The sequence below is a fragment of the Crocodylus siamensis genome, chromosome 10, assembly GCF_052110815.1.
Source record: "Crocodylus siamensis isolate JL-2025a chromosome 10, ASM5211081v1, whole genome shotgun sequence".
Lineage (NCBI taxonomy): Eukaryota > Metazoa > Chordata > Crocodylia > Crocodylidae > Crocodylus > Crocodylus siamensis.
The window spans coordinates 19,248,661-19,262,645 of NC_143404.1; the positions used below are offsets into that span (position 1 = coordinate 19,248,661).

The following is a 13,985-nucleotide window of genomic DNA, read 5'->3' on the forward strand; positions in this document are numbered from 1 at the left end:
GTCTAGAGTGGCCTGGGTGCAAGGATAAAATTGGATCAGTAAATGTTCAGTAAAAAAGTGTATCCCAATATCAGCAAGAAATGGGAGCCATTGAAGCAGAATGCAGATGTGCCACTCCAGTCCCTTTCCCCTACCCCAGCTCCTCCTCGGTTTTCTGCTCCCTGTGCTGTACTTCCTGACCAAGCCACTGCTCTGCTTTCTGCTGCCTGCCTCATCAGATGCTTGGTTTTTTGCTCCAGGCCCTATCTGCCACCCTGCTTCCTGTCCCCTCCCCAATCTGCCCAGGCCACAGGCTGGCCACACCTGCTGTAAATCAAATAGCAAACAGCCTCCTTGGGAGTGGAACAGCAGCAGTCCTGCCTGCTGATGGCTTGCATCCTGGCACAAGTGAGGCGCTGCAACAGCAGCTTGGAGCAGGCGGCGGGGGATCCCCCTCTTCGGCTAGCAGCGCTGGTTTGTTTTGCACGGCTTCGAGTGGCTCCTCAGTCCGCTGCCTGCTGGGCCGACGTGGCAGGGTGCCCAGCTCCTGGCCCTGCAATGGAAGGTCGTGGCGGCGGCGGCGGCAGGGGCTGCCCTGGCTCCGCTATGCGCGAGGCCGCGGGAGCTGCCCTGGGCGGTTTGTGCGGAGGAGCTCGTGCTGGCGCCTGTCCCCGGGCCCCGGGCCCAGGGGGCTTCTGAGCTTCCCCGCAGCAGTGAGCCTTGGCGAGGGGCTGGCGGGGACAGCGACCTGCCAGCTTCTTGCACGAAGAGCGGCGAGGAGCTGCGGTGTAGTTCCGCCAGATGCTGCTTTTGTTTTTAAACATCGCTCGGAAGGCGGCGGGGACCGAGTCGCTCCAGTCGGTGGGCGGGTTGCGGGGGGGCCTCGGGCCTGTGTCCAGTTCACGCCCCGCCGGCCGCCGCCGCCGGCCCTGCAGAGGGCAAGGGGGAGGAAACGCCTCGTGCTGCCGCTGGCGCCTCCCGCTCCTAGGGCCAGGTGCGGGCGGGGCGGGGCGGGGCGGGGCAGCGGCTGCGCTGATCGGCCGCCTCCGCCCGCGCCAGCCGCAGCCGCAGCCGCAGCGCCGGGATGGCAGGGCCGCGGCTGGGGCTGCTGGCCGCGCTGGTGCTGCTGGCCGGGCCCGGCCGCGCTGCCGCGGGGGAGGAGCCGCCCGGCAGGATCGGTAGGAGCGGGGCCGGCGCCGGGGGAGGCCCCTTCCCGCGGGCCCCGCTGCGCAAAGGCCGGGCCGGGCGGCCCTGGCCGGCAGCTGGGAAGTGCAGGCCCGAGAAGGCCCCTGCCCTGGGGTGCGGGGAGGGCGCTGCCGGGCTCTGGGGCGACGACAGCCTGCCTTGTGCCAGGGCTGATGTGCGCGCTTCCCTTGCCTCCCTGCTGGCAGCTGTGGTGGGCGCCGGCATCGGCGGCTCGGCAGTGGCCTACTTCCTGCAGCAGCACTTCGGGCCGCGGGTGCAGCTGGACGTGTACGAGAAGGGCAGCGTGGGCGGGCGGCTGGCCACCATCACGGTCAACAAGCAGCAGTATGAGTCTGGCGGCGCCTCCGTCCATTCCCTCAACCTCCACATGCAGGACTTCGTCAAGCTGCTGGGTGAGTGCAGCCCCCAGCGGGTTCGAGCAGCGCAGGGCTGGGGACCCTCCGGCCTCTGTTGCTCCCGCTTCTGGTGGCTGGGACGGGTCCAGCTCATCCGGGCATGAGGCTTTGGTGCCCCTCTGCAAACACCGGCTGTCGCGGCTGCACGCGTGCTCGGGCTGTGTGTGCACGAACGCTCAGCCCACTTCCAGGCCTACTAGAGTTCTGGGGACGCCTGGACGCGGGGATTTGGTGTTGCCATTTGAGCCCAGCGCCCCTGACTGATTGCCTCGGGGAGGAACGTGAAGTGCCTTGTGTCCCTGTTGCTCTGCAGGTCTCAAGCACCGGAGGGAGGTGGCGGGGAAGAGCGCCATTTTCAATGGGGAGCATTTTGTCCTGGAGGAGACGGACTGGTACTTGCTGAACCTCTTCCGGCTCTGGTGGCATTACGGGATCAGCTTCCTGCGCCTGCAGATGTGGGTGGAGGAGGTGATGGAGAAGTTTATGAGGTACGAGGCAGGCACAGCGGCACCTATGCATCTAAGAGGAGAGAAACATGCTGGGCCTGGCTTCTCTGCCTGCTCCCCCAGGGCAGAGCCGAGGGAGGGTTCGTTGGCTGCTCGGGCTTGCCGGGGAGTGGCTGGGTGTGTGCCCTGCTCCTGACTCCCCGTCCTCCTGCAGGATCTACAAGTACCAGGCACATGGCTACGCCTTCTCCAGCCTGGAGGAGCTCCTGCATTCGCTGGGCGGCGAGGCCTTCATCAACATGACGCAGCGCTCGGTGGCAGAGTCCCTGCTGGAAGCGGGGGTCACGCAGCGCTTCGTTGATGATGTCATCGCTGCTGTCCTACGCTCCAGCTACGGGCAGTCAATGCTGCTCGTGCCCGCCTTTGCAGGTGAGGCCTGGCTGGCCGTGCTGGTGCTATCGGCCAGCTCTTCCCCTTGCAAGGGCTGTGGAGGCTGCTTCAGAGCCCGTGGCAGGTGCTGCTCCATGGATGCTCTGCACCAGCATGAAAGCCAAGCATACCCTTCTCTGGGGATGTGGGGGTTCCCTCCACCGGAGCAGGCTGAGACGCTGGTCTGTCTTCTGTCCCTCCAGGGGCCATGTCGCTGGCAGGTGCCCAGGGCAACACGTGGGCTGTGGAAGGAGGCAACAAGCTGGTGTGTTCAGGTTTGCTGAAGCTAACAAAAGCCAATGTGGTCAATGCCAGGGTGACGAGTGTCTCTCTACACAGCGCAGGTGAGCCATCCAGACCTCCCGCTCCCCTGGCTGGGGTGAGTGGTGATCAGGGACTCGGTGCCTGTGTGTCTGCTTCAGATGCTGCCAGCTGATGGCCTGGGGGGTTCAGGTTTCATGGGGTGTGGGCTGCAGTGGTGTGGGGTGTGGAGCATAAGGAGCACATTCTCCTCGTGTACCATCTTGGCTCTGTCTCCTGGCTGTGGTCACCTTCACTGACCCAGTCCCAGTCTTCTGTGTGGGGGTCCAGTCCATGCAATAGGAGGCAGAGCTGTGAGAAAAAGAAAGCAACAATGCAGGCTTCTGACCCCAGAGGGCGCAGGGAGACCAAGACCAAGGCTCATGATGAGGCAGTTCCCTTGAGTCTGCAGTGCTGAACTGCAGACATAGTTCAGCATGGGCATAGATACCAGCACATCAGGGTCAGCCAGGGTCCCTGCAGTCTGAGCTGTAGGGGTAATTGCTGCTTCTGTCCTTGTGAGGAAAGAAACAGCTCCTGCTCAGCCCTGCCTTGTCTCTGCTTCATGACTGTGCCTCCAGTCTAGGACTGGATCATGCTCCCCAGAAAGAGGATGGGAGGTGCAGGGATGTTGCCCAGCAGGGAGGCTGGCTTGGAGAAGCTGAGAGGCTCCAGGTCAGCACAGAGGACTCAGATGACTGTAGGGCTAGAGCAGCGGGGGGCTGCAGGCTGGGATGGGCACTTCTGTGCTCTGGCTTGCACTCCCAGCACCCCAGTGAAGGTGACTTGCCAAGCCATCAGCCTGTGGCTGCTGGTCATATTCAGCCACCTTGCATCTCTGCTGTCCCTTTCCAGAAGGGAAGCCCCTCTACCAGGTGCGCTACGAGGATGAGCAGGGCCAGGACTCGGGCTTCTATGACATGGTGGTCATTGCTGCACCGCTGCACCACGGCAAGAGCACCCTTACCTTTGAGAACTTCGATCCGCCCATCCCCGAGCTCTTGGGCTCTTTCCAACCCACCGTCACTTCTGTCGTCCACGGCTACCTGAACTCCTCCTATTTTGGCTTCCCGGACCCCAAGCTCTTCCCATTTGCCAGCATCCTCACAACCGACACTCCCAACCTCTTCTTCAATGCCATGGACAACATCTGCCCTGTCAATATCTCAAGTAGCTTCCGGCGGAAGCAGCCCCAGGAGCCTGCTGTCTGGCGCGTCCTCTCCCAGCGGCCCCTGGACAAGCAGCAGCTGAAGACCCTCTTCCGGTCCTACTACTCGGTCCAGGTGACGGAGTGGGAGGCATATCCCTACTACGACTCCGCGAAGACCCTCCCGCCCATCGTACTCCATGACAACCTCTTCTACCTCAGCGGTGTGGAGTGGGTGGCCAGCTCCGTGGAAATGATCTCCATGGCAGCCAAAAACGTGGCGCTCCTGGCTTACAACCGCTGGTACCAGGACCTGGAGAAGATTGACCAGAAGGACTTGATGCACAAGGTGAAAACAGAGCTGTGATGCAGCTGGGAAGGAGTGTCCCTGTTGGTTTGCCTGTTTGAGGGTTTATAAGTGGGGAGACCTGAGGATTTCTGGCTGGGAGGAGGGGGGAGCAGTGGGAGAGCTGGCACTAACAAGCTCTTTGTATATCATTTGCCTTCAGTAACACCAACCCTGCCTCTTCTTGCAGTGTCAGGTGCCAAGTGCCTGCCACCAGCATTTATGCCCAGGCTTCCTCTGCTCTCAGCCAGCCCCACGCAGGGGAGAGAAGGGAACCTAAGCTTGCTGCCAGGGAAATGTCAACCGGAGCCATTCCAGAGCCTAAGTCAGAGATGGGGTCTGTGCAATGGGAATGATGGTCAATGCAGATTCATTGTAGGGTAGCTTGTCTGTTGGTGCCTGAGTATGGGCTCCCATGAGGCTTTCAAAGGGGAGGGTATCATGGGATCTTAAACCTAGAACACATGGCCATGGACTGTGGGGGTGACCCAGAGATGGGTGCTGCTCTTTCACTACTGCATGCCCTGCTACGACCACAGAGCGCTAATGTTGTAGGCAGCTGCCCCACTCCAGTACGTTCTGTGCAGGCTCCCCACTGGCCTGCAGCCTGGACAGGTGCCCTGGTGTAGCTGGGGTGGGTGGGTGTCCTTGTAAGGCCCAGTCCTCAGGATTTAGCAGATGCATGGAGTAGGAGTGGTTCTCCAGCTGTGAAGTGTCTGTGCTGTGATTATGCATGGCTTGTGGCTTTCCCCAGGCATCTCTACAGAGCTGGTTTTTTGTGACCCATTGTCTTCTCTCTATGGGTGGCAGGGGCTGGTAGGGGGTGAGCTGCCAGCCAGCTGGGATAGTGTGCATCCATTTACCTTCTTGCCTGTAGACGTAACCTTACCCCCATTGCCCAAAGCTAATGTTGATGGAGGGGGTGGAGAACAGAACGACTACATGCTCAGGAATAGCTGTAGTTGCTGCTGGCCTTTGTGGCAGGAGGACATATAGTGCTCCCTGAACAAAGGGGAAGCTGCCCTGGCCTAGAGCTTCACGGCCCCCATGTATTCCTGGAATGGCACATGCAGCGATAGGACAGTGCTGTTGCTAGCAGCATAGGCCTTGTACAAACAAAGCCAGAACTGGGCTCTGAGAGACTGAAAATCCCCTGACAAAAGGGCTGCAGGTAGAAATCAGACACATCTCCATGGCAGAAGAACATGCACTTCCCACTCCAGGCCCTGCTGCCTGAGCTGCTCATGCCTCTTCTGTCTGCAACATAAGCATGTGGAGGAAGAGCTCTGCATAAAGGTTGGCTTGGTCAAGGAGCAGGGCAAATGCAGAGTGGGACCAGCAGTGTTTTATTGTCAGCGTGAAGGCATGCCTGGAGTACAGAGGAGAGCAAGCAGACCCCTTCTCTTCTCCCTTCCCCCAGTGCTTCAGCAGAGCCAAGGACTAGGAACCACTGTGTCACTCCCACCCCTTAATAAAGCTGCCAAGCTGTGTGTGTGTGTGTGTGTGTGTGTGTGTGTTTATGGACTGTTAATCTCATTGTGCACAAGGGCTGGATGGGGTTCAAGGTGGGATGATGGGTTTTTCCTCTATCAAAAGAGGGAGCCAGTGTCTTAATTCAGTCTTGCTCTGTGCTACTGGTGAAGTCCTGCCTAGTCTGGCCCTCAGTGTCCCCATGGATATAGTGGGGTCACAGTAGGGGCCTGTTCTGCTAAGGTTAGGGCTAAGAGTGCTGTAGAAGTGCTGAACAATTGTCCGGCTTGCCTCAAGTTTACCCAGCAGGAGTAGCTGCTTGAACCAGGCTGCAGCCAGAGGTTCATTTCCTTTGTGTCATAAATGACCCCCTCACTGAGTAGCAAGAGTCTCCCTCAAAGATCCCCTTCCCTAGGCCTTGGTAGCTGGAATTTAGCCAAAACTAATTCCAAATCCAAGTGTCCAGAACTGTAAGTGGCCCTACCATGAGCAATCATCCACCACCCGCACCTGGGGCTTCAGATGTTTCCAAAACCTTTGGTGAGCATCCTACTTGTAGGGCCAAGGCCAGAGGCTTGAGGTTTGGATGCCCCTGAGTTTTGCTTGCCCTTAGCCATAAGGCCCTTGGAGCAAGCAAGGGAGGAGACTCCCATTTCCATAAACTGGACTTAAAGCTGCTGCACCTTGGCAGGTACTGAAACACGCCAGAAGAGCAGTTCAGGAAAACTGCCTTGGACACAGATGCATGGCATTTCCCCTGCCAGATTAAAAAGCCACTATGTTTGTCCTGAGCCTTCAAGAGGCTGAGAAGCTGGAAATGGGGCAGTTCTGCAGCCTACAAAATGGTGTTAGTAGTGTCTGGATGTGGCAGAGGGCATGGCAGGGGCTGGTGTGTGGGAGATGGGCTCCCAACAGCAAGGGCAGGAGAGACTGAAAACCCAAGGAGCTGAATGTTCACCTCACTAGTGGCAATGACCAGCCAGGACCCACCCCTTTCCCTGGCTTTGCATCCTGACTAGTTCACTGGGGTGAAAAACCCATGCCCTGCCTCTGCTCAATCTTCCAGCTGCCTTTTTGCCCCCTCCCAATGGCTTCTCATGCCTGTGTCTTCCAGAAGTTGTAGCCTGCTCTGCATGGTGGAGTCTGTGCCCCTCCTAGATCTGCATGGGGCTGTCCAGATTGTCCCCTGCTGTCCTTAAGTCCTTGACAGGCATCCAGGCTTCCTGCTCCATCCAGGACCCTGCTGTCAGATATTGCCAGCCTGGGTACTATGGACAGCGGAACCTAGTGAACTGACCTGGTCCTGGCTGGTGTGGCATAAGGCATGCCCCTGTTAACTGAGTGCAGCACCACAGGCCCAGCATCTACAAGGGCCTGGTACTTCACAGCTGGCTTCCCAGGAGCCTGGGTTCTGCTCACAGCACTGCTAAGGTCCCAGACCTGTGCTGCCCTGGTCAGCCATGCAGGCTCTGCAAGGAGCCTGAGGAGCAAAGTAGAAGCAGCTGTCCCCAGCCCCGTTCCCTCAGACACTCCCCTAAATGCCTCCTGGCAGCACCCCTGCTGCAACAGCCTTTGCCCCTGGGTGCTCCTGGCCTATACTCTCACCAGCACCCAGAGCCTTATGGGACCAGCTGCAGGGAGCAGCAGGCAGCCTGTCAGCTGCCACCTCTGCACCTGGGGAGGGCTGGACCAGCCCAGCTGCTGATGGTGGAGAGGCCCCACCCCGGCAGCAGGTAGGAACTGGGCTGGAGCTGGTGCCTGCCTGAGGCAGGTGAAGGTCTGTTAGCAAAGCCGCCTCCCTGTCAGGGTAGGACCTGGGTGCCCTCAGCCTGAAAATGGTGATGTCTTTGTGAGGTGCAGTGGGAGGAGTGTCTGCCTGTGCCCTGACCTGAGCTGGGGGAGATGGATGGCAGCTGCCGTGACCGATGCACTGTCTGGAGGGGATGGGAGCAAGAGGCAGGTGCTGTTTGCAGCTCCCAAGGCTGGCAGGACTGGAAGCCTTTCCCCTCTGCTTGAGGGCCCTGGCTAGCAGCTGTTTCCGCCTGCCCTCCCCCGTGATCCTGGCTACCTCTCTCTTTTGCTGCCGCTGAGCTGCCAGGAAGCAGCACAGGTGTTCAGCTGTGCCATGCACCGCCCAAAAGGTAAGTGAGGGGGCTGTGTGTTGGGAGCTGCTGAGAGCTGTGTGTGTGCTGGCTGCCCTACCAAGCCAGCTCCTGGGGGTTGCATGCTGCAGTCATGCTCCAGGCTCAGCAGGGAGATGTGAGAGTGAAGGGGAAAACTACCTATGGCTCTAAGTAGCTGCTTCCCACCGACTTGGATCTTCCCCATGTGCACCAGGCCCTATTAACTCCTTTCCTGGGGAGCCCCAGTTGGAGGCCCTTGCAAAATGGCTGTAATGAGAAGTGGTTGCTTAGACATTAGCTGCTCTCCAGGCCCAGAGGCCTCGGGTTAGTTCAGCACGGGGGTGTGGGGGAGCTGGGAAGACCTGCTTGTCCTCCCTCAGAAGATGCAGGTGCAGCCCACGGCGATGGTCTCCATGACCATCCTGTATTTCTTGTGGCACCCCTTCTTCTTCCTGGGGGCCTTGACCCCTGGCTGGCACAGCAAGCGGCGGACAGGCAGCCTGCTGTAGATAGGGATGCTGGCCATGGTGCGGTCTTCTTGCATGGTGAAGGGGTTGATGCAGCCGGTGCAGAGGCACTGCGCCTCTGGGATGTCTGTGGGAATCCGTGTTGCATCGTGATTTATGCTGTGAAAGAAGAGAGGCAGCAGGGTAGGGGTAGGTGCAGGGACACTGCTCAGCCTGGGCAGGCCTCATGGGAATAGGTAGGGTTTTCCTCCTAGGAAACGGGCATGGGTGCCACAATAACTGCAAGCAAGGACCTGGGTATGCAAGGAGCAAGCCTCCTCATGGAGAAAGGGGCTTGCTGGAGCTTTCTCTGCCTGGGCACCTGTGCTGTACTAGCCACACATGGAGGAATGTGGTCCTGTGGCAATGGAGCAGCAGCTTGTGAAGTGGGCTTAGTGCCCACTGTAGGGTTACACACCATCTAACTGGGGTTGCCATCAGCTGTGAGCCCTGCTCTGTGTGCAGAAGGGCCTTACCCGGGCTGGGGAGCACCCATCCCAGTGGTGCTTTGCCCTGCAGCCTCACCTGTAGGCCCATGGAGACAGACTCCTCTTGTTGGGACTCCAGAGTCCCAGGCTGACCTGGCACTTGGTGTCAGGGGGCTCCGAGCTGTTCCTCAGCTGGCGTACCATCTCCTGGATGCTCTCCTCATATTCCTCCACCATGGTGTATGTATCATCCATGGCCAAGCCATTTGCCTTCAGCCTGGGGCCTGGGGGGGAAGTCTGGGCCCCTGGGAGCTGGGCCCTGTCCCGAGCCTGTCCTCTCCTTCCTTTGGCTGCTTTGCTTCGGTCTTTTGCTTCTGTGAGGGCAGCTGGCACGAAGGCCAAGGAGAAAGCACAGAGCAGAAGCTGCAAAGGAAGGTGGGACAGGGTATAACTTTTCCAGTGTTGACCCCATGCTTAATCCACCCTTCTCCTGGGATGTGGGTGCCTGAGAGGGGATTCTTGCACGTAGCCAAAACTGGACACAGGCATGGGCAAACGGGGTGGCTGTCTAGGGTCTGGACAGAAAGGAGGCCTGAAAATGGTAACTTTTTTATTGTTGTTATTATTATTGTTATCTGTGCCAAAGGGGGGCCCAATACTAAAAGTTCACCCAGAGCTGCCAGGACACTAGGTACAGTGCTGCATGTAGCTGAGTGGTAGGAATCGCTCTACCTGGCAAGGCTCATACCCTCCAGGTGGGAGGCAAGCTGCTGTAGCGAGAGGAGCCAGGAGATGGCGCCTGGACTCCTGGGATCCTTTCCCTATTGTGTGACTGTCTTGCTATGGGATCCTGAATCTCTTGCTTTGGTTCCTCTCTCTGTAAATGAGGGGTAGTGATCTGGATGCTCCTTCTAACATGCTTTGAGCTAGGTGGGTGGATGCAATGCAAAAAAAAAAAAAAAAAAAAGTGTTGCCCTTTTTGGAAATAGCCCTGAGGATCTGGAGAGCCTGGAGCTGGTATGTCCTATAGGCCAGTAGTTCTCAACCTTTTTTTGTACTGGGACCCATTTGTAAACACTGACCAGTCTTGACCCAGTGCCCCTCACTCCTGACCTGCTGCTTCACAGTGTGTGTGGGGAGGCTTGGCCAGAGCTGGTGAGGCTGGAAAGATTTTCCCCAAGATAAATGAAAACAGAGCTTTTGACAGGGGCCTGCAAATGCCGAAGGTAACACCCTTCATGCCCTGCATCTCCTCCTGTTCTCCATGGGAAGTCCTGGTTGAATGCATGGTGACTTCAAGGGGCTGTTTAGTGCCACAGGGCACTTTGTAGATCTGCACTTCTAATCCTCGGGGCATTTCTCAGAGTTGCACCTGTCCTCATGAAAGGTGCAGGGGAGGAAGGGAGTCAGCCTCCTCTGTGACCAGGAGATGGCTGCAGCTCTAGGGTCCTCACTGAGCTACCTTGACTCTGGAGCCAAGAAGACGGTGGCATGTCTTCCTGCTGAGGATGGCTGACCCCTCCCCTCTCCCAGGGAAGGTGATCTGGGTGCCATTTTATGCGGAGGACACGGGTGTCTTCCTTATTCCTTCCTTGCATGTATGATGTGAGGATGTGAGAGCCATCATAAAAGCAGGGTTTCTGCTATGACTGATATGCTCTTTCCCTCCCCACTCCCTCTTGGGCTCTGTGGTGGCCTGTTTGTCTGGGGATGCCACCGCCTCTGAAGTGTGGGCGTAGGGCATCCATACAGGTATGGAGCACGCAGAGCACAGGGACCTTCTGGGACGAGGGGCAGAAACATAAAACAATGTAAATGTTCCCTGAAGCTGCCCCTCCTCCTGGCAGTGCCCCTCATGCTAAGGAGATGGACAAATGCCTTCTTTTGCCTGTTCCCTCCAGTGCCAGAGGGGGCCGCCAGGCAGTGGCCAAAGCCCCTGGGAGCTGGGTCACAGAGGTACCAGCCCTGTCTGTGGCACACTCCATGCCCAAAGTGCTCTCTCTTGTGTCAAGCGTGCCCCAGTGCTGAGCTCCTTAGCCATCCACCTCTACTCTCCAGTTACAGCTCGGGGCTCTGGGGCTGCTGGCAGTGTCCACCCCGCTTTCTCCCTTCAGGAGCATCTTCTCCACCTCCTGACAGGCCAGGCTGGCTTCCTCACAGTAAAAGTTGTTTGTAGTGGTGGTCCCTACTGTTCTGGCTGCCGTTAGCTACAGGGATCATGCTTCTTGCCTTGCAGTCTTGTGAAGTAGTGCTGCATGCTGTCTGGTTGGGACCCACCCCAGAGGCAGCTGCCTTCCAGTGCTGGGTGAAAGGGTCCCTATTATGGGGCATGGTGGGGAGGGAAGCAGCTCTTTGAAGCACAAGCTATTCTCTCTCTTGCTCATCCCCAGGGCCATGTCCCAGCTGGGCTAGGGGAATAGTAACTTGGGCAGGCAAGCTCCAAAGCAAACAAACCCAACTGGCTGCCAGTATACAGAGTAAATAATAAAAGCCCCCAGAGCAAGCAGCCCAGGCACCTACCAGGCTTGGAGTCCAGTCCATCATCGCAGGGCAGCCCAGAGACGCCTCAGTGCTGTGTGAAGGGAACAGGATGAGCCAGAGATTAAAACAGGAAAGCCCCAGCCCCCAGCGCCTGCATGGCCTGGGAGGTGTGTCTGGCAGCACAATGAGCTTCCCCCAAGTGCCAGCTGGGGTGTTTACAGAGGGAACAAAGGCTGGTGTTGTCTGGGGTTGTGTGTGGAGGTGGCTGCCCCGTGACCCCCACGCACCTTGCTGGTACTGAGAGTTCGTGGCTGTTTGCTTAGGTACCTGCGGTCTTGGCAAAGACGCAGGCCATGAGCAGAGTCCCCTGGGAGCTCCTTGGGTGGCCGCTTCCTCTGGAGACAGGCATCAGGCAGCGTGGAGGGGCCTGCCTGGACTTTGGGAAGTGGTGGGTGGAGGGATTGGATGCAGGACTGGGAGCAGGCGCTCTGAGCTGGAGGCCTGGCTCTGGGTGCTGATTTCCCACCCCCATAGCCACCACTCTTCTTTGGGAGCTGGAAGGGAACAGTAAGTTTCTCTTTGGTCTAGGCTGAGGACTTGAGTCCAGCTGAGAATTTCTGAGCTGTAGCATCAGCTCATCTTGCAGTGGGTTGGTCAGAGCAGAGGAACTGGGGGGGTCCCTGGTGCCTGGGAATCGGTACCGGTGTGCCTCCTGGTGACAGCCCTAAAGGACTGATACTTGTTGGGCCAGCTGGATTTCTCTCCTGTGAGCAGTGCCAGCATGCTCTCTCAGGCTGCAGTGGCTCTTCTGTTAATAGAAAGTTGCAGCCCTGGGCTCTTCCCATGCAGAGAAGTGCTACCTCCCACATGGTGCCATTCCTGACTGCCCCCGCATGCACATTTGTGGCTTCCCCTCGATCCTCTTCTTCAAAGGCCCCAAGGGCTTTCCAGACCAGCCCCTAGATCAGTCACAGGGAGGATAGTGGTTGACACAGCTCATGGCAGCAGCATTGGGCAGACGGGCTGGGCTAGCTTCAAAGAGATTGTGGAGCCAGCTACCCACCTGGCTTTGGAACTGACTTTATCCTCTTGCACAGTGCTCCTGGCCCGTTCTTGCACCACACACACACTCCATGTCGTGTATGGGCTTGACAGCTCCAGAATCGCATCCCTGCCTGTTGCTGGAGATAGGTGCAGGCAAGAGTTGGGGAGGAAGCTGGATTTTGTGCATCAGGGTTTTGTGGCCCTTGTTGGAGAGGACTAGAGGGCCTCCCAGCTGTCTTTTCATGAAGAAGGGCTTGCTGTGTAGTGCTGAGGGTTGTACCTGTGGCAGGGCCTTGCTGCTAATCCTAGGCCAGGACCTGGGGTGCCCATGGCTCCTGGCTGGACCTGCCCTGCCACAAGGGCTGTTGCTCTCTCTCTATAGCAGGGCCCTGCACCCCCACAGGGGCTCTGGCTGCTGGTGCGTGCAGGGAGCTGTCATGTCAAAGCACTGCCACAGGGTGGTGCTACCCTAAAGCCAAATGGTTGGACAGCTGGCTGGGCCGGCCTCTGGCTGGTGGGTAGAAAGGGGGTCTCTCCTTCGTTCCTCCTCTTCTCATCCCACAACGCCTCAGCAACAAATGCACCCAAGCAGAGCAGGGGCTACTCGTCCCTGCATGCAAACCCTGCAGGCTCTGAGCCTGCTCCTATGTCTACCTGCAGGGCCCACTCCGAGCTTTCAAAATGCCAGGCCTCCTCCAACTGCCTGCGACAAAACTGGGTTCCCCTTTGCCTTCAGGCTTGCTGTGTTTGGGCTGTGCTGTCTAGCTGGTTCTCTGCCAGCATGAAAACTTTGTGTCTGTGTATCAGAGATTCTCGTGTTCATGTGACTCCAGGAGCCGGGGCTTTAGAGAAACCACCGAAGACAGTGGAACTTGCCCAACTCGCAAGAAGCACTGGTGTTGCTCCCCTCTTGCCCGGTGCTGTACAGCATGACACTAAATGGAGCAGCTGCAATGCCAACCAGTTGAGGGCACCAGCTACTCCCAACAGCCACGAGCATGGTCACCAAAATCTACTGGCCCGTTTCGAAGTCCTGCTGGGAAGGAGGGGACACAGACTGCAGTGTGTCACCACTGACAGGGCATGCGGCCTTGCCTCTGACCCGTCTTCCTGCACCGCTCAGGAGCACCGTGGTTACCTAGGTCTGCCGGAAATGGGCCTTGTCACTCTAGGGCAGCTCCTTTGCCTCGTACCAAACCGTTGCAGGATGCGCAAAAGCCGGGGGAACCGTTAGGCCCAGTATTCAAATGCTGCTGGAGTCTGGGGGAGGGAGGGGGTGTCTGAACTCTACCAGAACCAGCCTTTGTAGCTGCGGTGGGCTGAGCCAGAGGCCTGAGCACCAACTCTCCTGGACTCTGAGGGCTTCAAAATCTGGATCTCGAGCTGTCTTCAGTCCCCAGGACATCAGGTGTCACTGCCCATCCCTGGTTCCCAGCCAGCACCCTGCCTGTTTCCAGACTGTGGGTGTTGGCAATTGCTATGTCTTGAGGAGAGATGAGGGGAGCAGTTGCAGAAAGGTCACTTGGGCAATGATGGCCTAGACAAGAGGATGTTGAACCCCCCAGTGCTTGTGGGGCTCTGGCCAGCCCCTGGAGGCTCTACCCCATGATCCTGACCTCCTGTCCTGACCTAGACTAGTTTAGGAGGAGTCATTCCCATGGTCCGCCCCACTACTGTGTAGGAAA

The 13,985-nt window shown here is 58.2% G+C and overlaps 2 protein-coding genes across 2 annotated transcripts; one reads left to right on the forward strand and one right to left on the reverse strand.

Annotated features, from left to right (window-relative positions):
- The first annotated feature begins 270 nt into the window (after window positions 1–270).
- PCYOX1L (prenylcysteine oxidase 1 like) lies at window positions 271–5,738 on the forward strand. Its single transcript, XM_090020810.1, has 6 exons — window positions 271–1,157; window positions 1,371–1,577; window positions 1,894–2,068; window positions 2,241–2,455; window positions 2,659–2,799; window positions 3,611–5,738. Exons 1-6 carry the CDS (start codon window positions 1,064–1,066, stop codon window positions 4,267–4,269), a joined length of 1,491 nt encoding a protein of 496 aa, XP_089876936.1. The 5' UTR covers window positions 271–1,063; the 3' UTR covers window positions 4,270–5,738.
- IL17B (interleukin 17B) lies at window positions 5,579–11,350 on the reverse strand. The gene is made up of 3 exons (XM_090020813.1): window positions 11,296–11,350; window positions 8,873–9,198; window positions 5,579–8,467 (listed from the first exon to the last, which is right to left on the reverse strand). Exons 1-3 carry the CDS (start codon window positions 11,317–11,319, stop codon window positions 8,218–8,220), a joined length of 600 nt encoding a protein of 199 aa, XP_089876939.1. The 5' UTR covers window positions 11,320–11,350; the 3' UTR covers window positions 5,579–8,217.
- Between the last annotated feature and the right edge of the window lie 2,635 nt (window positions 11,351–13,985).